Below are 5,673 nucleotides of genomic sequence, written 5' to 3' on the forward strand. Positions count from 1 at the left end.
GTCTTGGAAAGGAGGCAACTGATCGACTTCAGGCGCTGAAGCTTCATTGTCTTTGTTCACCAACATTACATCAATAGGACCAGAGTTACTTTTCAAATAGATTTGGTAATTCTAAAATAAAAAAAAAATTTTTAAAAAGGAAAGAATTGAAACATTTTTTTTTTGTTTTTATTTTTCATTTATTTATTTTTGATATTGCTTTGTTGCATGAATGAACAGACAGAAGCAAGAAACTCAGAGTAGCAATGAAGTGAATGGTCAGCTTTGAACAAAGACATATATACATACATACATGCATGCAAGCACACAAGTATATATACATACACACAAACATATGAGCATGCATACATATATGCATACATACATACAGATATATACATTCATACAAACATACATAAATACAAACATTCAAACATGAATACGTACATACATACATACCATCACCAACACCACCACGACCACTCAACACCTGGTGTTGGTGTGTTTATATCCCCCATAACCAGGGGTGTAGCTAGGGTGGGGCAAGCAGGGCACACGCCCTGGGTGGGTAGGGCGCAATTTTGGAAAGTAAAAACAGTCTTTGATAAATTGCTACCTGACAAGAAAAGAAAAAGTGCCAGGGAAGACATAACAAGATACCTTAAAGTTGGTGAAAAGATGTATATGAGAGCATACAAGAATGGAAAGCAGAGTTGCGAAGATGGCATAATTACCAAATGTATAGGTAAAATGATGTATTGAGTAAAGAGTAGAAAAGGCATACAAAAGGGACACAGGAACCAACTGGAAAAAAGATTCATGGAAAATGAACCAAAGTTGGAGGAACCGAAGGAGTGGTTGTACAATACGTTCCAAGTACCAATGCCACTGCAGGTGATTGAACTCAGGTGTACAAGGTAGAGGAAAAGAAAACATACAGAGTTCCTGAAAATAGATGCCAAGTGCAAAAAATATTAAATTGTACGAAAAAATACTGAAAAAAAAAGGGAGGTAGAGTGAATAAAAGAATTTTTGCCTAATAAAATGACACTTCCTAAGAAAACTTAAGAGGGGAGATGTTGTAGGGAATTAGTAATAATGGTACACCCCTCCCACATGACAAATGGAATAATCTAGTCACTATAAGTAAAGAGAAGTAGGTGCTAGTATAGTATGAGGTCTACCACGTCAAACAGTATAGCCAGGGTTATCTACTTTAAACGTTCAGTTAATAAAGGAAACCAATTTTTCCATTATTTGGACATTAACAACAAATTAAACTGCAAGCTGAGCCTGAGTGAGATTTTAGAACTAATATTTTTCTTTGTCATGGATATGCCCATGACAACAGCAGTGACTCTAACAGGAAAAATCTACAAATACAATAACTGAGTGGTACAATATGTACCGCGAGGTGTGTGGAGCCATAGTTTATCATAAATGATGAGGGAAGATGATTGGAAAAAGCAATAACCCCATTCAGATCAACAAAGCAAGATTTGCTGGTCGACGAAAATAAAATCAGGGAAGAATGCTGAATGGCGACAATGCTCCTCTCTTCGAAGACAGTGATGCAGAACAATGAAACAACAGGAACCATGGATGTAAAATTGATGGGTCGTGGGTTTTTGGTCTCAAACAAGGCTCAGACTGTCAATACTTTTGTGTGGAACAGTGTGACAGGAACAGTCTGATCCAAATTATTGAAAGAGAATGTGAAAAAGGTTCCCTAATTCATTCAGATGAGTGGTCTGCTTATAATAATTTAAATGCCATAGGTTATCACCATGTGACAGTGAACCATCAACGACATTATGTGGATCCAGTGACCAAAGCACACACTCAGGCCATTCAATGATCATGGTTAGATGCTAAAACTATGATTCTGAAAAAAATGATCTCTGAAATATCTGAAAGAGAAGGTAGGTAATCTTGTTTGACACCCTGGCAGACTGCATACTATACTAGCACTGTAAAGTACATAAAGTACCAGTGTACGTAGTAGGCAGTCAGAGATAGTCGTGCCTTTACTGGTTTACTAAGTATACTGTATACCGAAGTGAGCATTATAACAATCGAACATTTTAAGGAGTATAACACACACACACACACACATATATATATGTTCATCATTATCACCATCCTCATCATTTACCATCCATCTTTCATGCTGGTATGGGTCAGATAGTTTGACAGGATCCAAGGAACTAGAGAGCTACATTAAGCTCCAATATCGTCTGCTTTGGCATGGTTCCTACAACTAGATTCTCTTCATAATGCCAACCACTTTACAGAGTGTACTGGGTGCTTTATTCATGACACTGACATTAGTGAAGTAGCCAAGTAACTTACAAGACAGAATAAGAGCCCTCTCAACTGCGACAGGTGGTAGTTAAGAGGGTGGTGGCTTTATGCTAGGTGATGAGAGGCTATAAAGTAAGATAGAGACAGACAGACACAAGTATCTTGCTATATATAGGAGTGGGTGAGAGCAGCTAAGAGGAAGACAAAGATATGGTGATGAGGTGTTAAAGAGTAGTTTTAAGGCATGACATGGTGAGTATAAGAGACAGTATTGGCAGGGGATTAGGAAGGGTGGGAGAGAAGCTCATAGGAGTATGAGAGGAGAATGACAGATGGTTAGAGATGGAGGGGGGTAGAGATGAATGTAGTGAATGATGAACAAGAGTTGATGTAAGGTCAATGGTAAATATCAGTATGAGGGTAGGAGAGGTGAAAGAAACCTAAAACACCAAGTAGCTGTATTAAAGTGTTTGACATATGAGGTCTATCACTCATAAATGCCCATAGGGAGTTAAACAGCAACCAAGTTAGAAAAGGGAGAAAGATGGAAGTTTTAAAAAGTACAGATATGTACATTGAAAGCAAGAATTTTTACTTACACCTTTTTGATCTGGAATTCTCAATTTCGTCCCTGAAGGTGCTTGTATGGATAACAACGTGCAATCAGGGAACACTTTACAAATATCTTCATAACTAACATATGCCAACCTAGGGGGAAAAAAGCGTGAAGGAAAACAACCAAGGGAAATAACTCCTGCATGGACATTTTATACAGCACATTTTATAAGAGCTGACAGTGAGTAGTTTTTTTGTATTTTGTTTTTTTTTTGCACTTCTGTGTAGATAGTAGGGAATTTAATGATTATTAACTATAAATGCAGAGAAGAGCTACTTACTAAAACACCTAGTAATGTGTGGTAAAAATACATTCATGTACAAGACCCCCCACAACTATAAATATCAACAAACCAAATCAAAAGTGTTGTTTATTCTGATTGCAGGGCTTAAAGGAGTCTTACACTGTTCTCTTCTGTCACCCACTTCCAAAGAAAACAAGAACCTATGTGGCTACTCCACATGCAAGAAATAGCAGACAAATCAACCTCAAATCCCATCCTACAATCTTAAAGAACGAAAACATTAGAAAATCTGGCATTAGATACACTGTCTAAATAAAATTCAGAAAGGTCATGGTTGGTTAAATTTACTGGATCATAGTTGACCTGTGGCTAAACAATCAAATGGTTGTGTTGTAGTATTAGATGACAGTGCTACTTTTATAAAAGGGTAAAGACCCCCTTCGGTCATGAATGACCATGGGACTGCAGCTAGAAAGTTCCCCTCCAAGACACAAGTCCAGGTAAGTTGGTTGTGGAAGACCAGTAGTTATTCATGCATACCAGCCTCCTCTCTCCACACCGGCAATGTTATCCAAGGGAAAGGCAAAGGCCGATACACCTTGGCACCTGTGATGTCAATTCATTTCTACAGCTGAGTGAACTGGAACGTGAAATAAAATGTCTTGCTCAAGAACACAACACAGCCTGTTCAGGAATCGAACTCACTATCTTGTGATTATAAGCCCGACACTTTAACCACTTAGCCAAGCGCCTTTACTACAGTATAACATATCATTCATCATGATCATTTAATGGCTACTTTCCTATGCTTGCATGGGTCACATGGAATTTGTTGAAGCAGAATTTTTATGGTCAAATGCCCTTATTGCCAACCCTAATCTGTTTCCAAGCAAGGTAATATTTATTAGAGCTATTTGTTAGAAGACTAGAAACAAACAACCTCGCTTGTATAATAATGATGTCATTTACAATCATTATGTGATGTCTAGTCAAGAGTATATGCAAACACACACACAAGTAAGCACATAAATGCGAAACAAGGTGAGACAAAACATAGCACTCAAATACCAAAGGTAGAGTAATATGCTTTTACTAAAGCCAAAAAAAACTTCACAAACTGTTAATGAGAGTTTCACAATACTGTTCATATTCATTGCACAACTGTCCGATGAACAGTAATGTGAAACTGTAAGTTTGTGATGATTTTTTCAGCTTTAATAAAGTATATATATATGTGACCTTGATGACTGCCATGAGGCAGGAAAGTATACTAGTCCTTATATATTTAATACTCTATATTTAATACTCAATATTTCATATATTCAATAAGACATTTAATACTTCATTTCATTTTACTATTTATATTATATATTCCATATTCTATATCCCACATTAATTTTATAAGAATATAAATAAAACATAAAAAACAGAGTTGGAACTCTTTTAAATAATATATATATATATATATATATATATATATATATATATATATATATATATATATATATATATATATATATACATATATATATGCATGCATGATAGGCTCCTTTCAGTTTACATCTACCAAATCCACTTAAAAGGCTTTGGTTGATCTGGGGTTCTCATTAGACGGTCCCACACAGTGGGGACTGAACCCAAGAGCACACAGTTGGGAATCAAGCTTCTTAACCACATAACCACACCTCCACTGTGTAATATTTCTAAAAAACACTATAATATACTGTATTTGTGATCTAATATTAGATGACAGTGATGTTTGTGCATAAAATTTTTATAATATATTATATCTGTGATGTAAAATTAGACAGCAGTGATGTTATATTTTGTTTTGTATCTAGTTTGCAAGATTCTTAATGTGAATTTGTGTGTTGAAACAAATTTTGTTGTGTCTAGGGAGAGTCATTATGTCAATATAATTAACACACACACACTGGTTTAATTCCACTCCTTTTCTTTATTATTAGTCAATTGGTTAAATATCCAACTAATTAATTTGCTACTTGAAACCTTTTCAATGACCAACTGGCACTCCGTCGGTTACAACGACAAGGATTCAGTTGATCCGATCAACGGAACAACCTGCTCGTGAAATAACATGCAAGTGGCTGAGCACTTCACAGACACGTGTACCTTCAATGTAGCTTCTCAGGGAGAGTCAGCGTGACACAGAATGTGACAAAGCTGGCCCTTTGAAATATAGGTACTACTCATTTTAGCCAACTGAGTGGATTGGAGCAACGTGAAATAAAGTGTCTTGCTCAAGGGCACAATGCATCGCCAGAAATTGAACTCATGACCTCAGGACCTTTTCAATGACCTTTCAATTTGTATAAAAAGAAAATTCAAGATACAGAAGAAATTTTTTTTAAATATCTGAGAAAAAATACAAGAAATCTCCATCAGCTTGTAAAGGATACTGACTATTAGAAACTTCCTCTATGACATTTTTAATACTCTGTTGGACCCAACTTTTGTGTTTGTCCAATTGTTTTTCTTTTTCTTCTAGAGATTCAATCTCCTTTTTCAA

General features: G+C 36.0%; 1 protein-coding gene across 1 annotated transcript in view; it reads right to left on the minus strand.

The window, feature by feature from the left end:
• LOC106876502 (transcription factor E2F5) overlaps nt 1-5,673 on the minus strand; it is a 34,373-nt gene that overhangs the window by 6,888 nt on the left and 21,812 nt on the right. The window contains exons 4-5 of the mRNA XM_014925065.2: nt 2,883-2,991; nt 7-111 (exon numbers count right to left, since the gene is read on the minus strand). Coding sequence (XP_014780551.1) covers nt 7-111; nt 2,883-2,991 — 214 coding nt within the window. The remainder of the gene's footprint in view (nt 1-6; nt 112-2,882; nt 2,992-5,673) is intronic.

Source organism: Octopus bimaculoides, chromosome 20 (assembly GCF_001194135.2).
Source record: "Octopus bimaculoides isolate UCB-OBI-ISO-001 chromosome 20, ASM119413v2, whole genome shotgun sequence".
In the NCBI taxonomy this organism is placed as follows: Eukaryota; Metazoa; Mollusca; class Cephalopoda; order Octopoda; family Octopodidae; genus Octopus; species Octopus bimaculoides.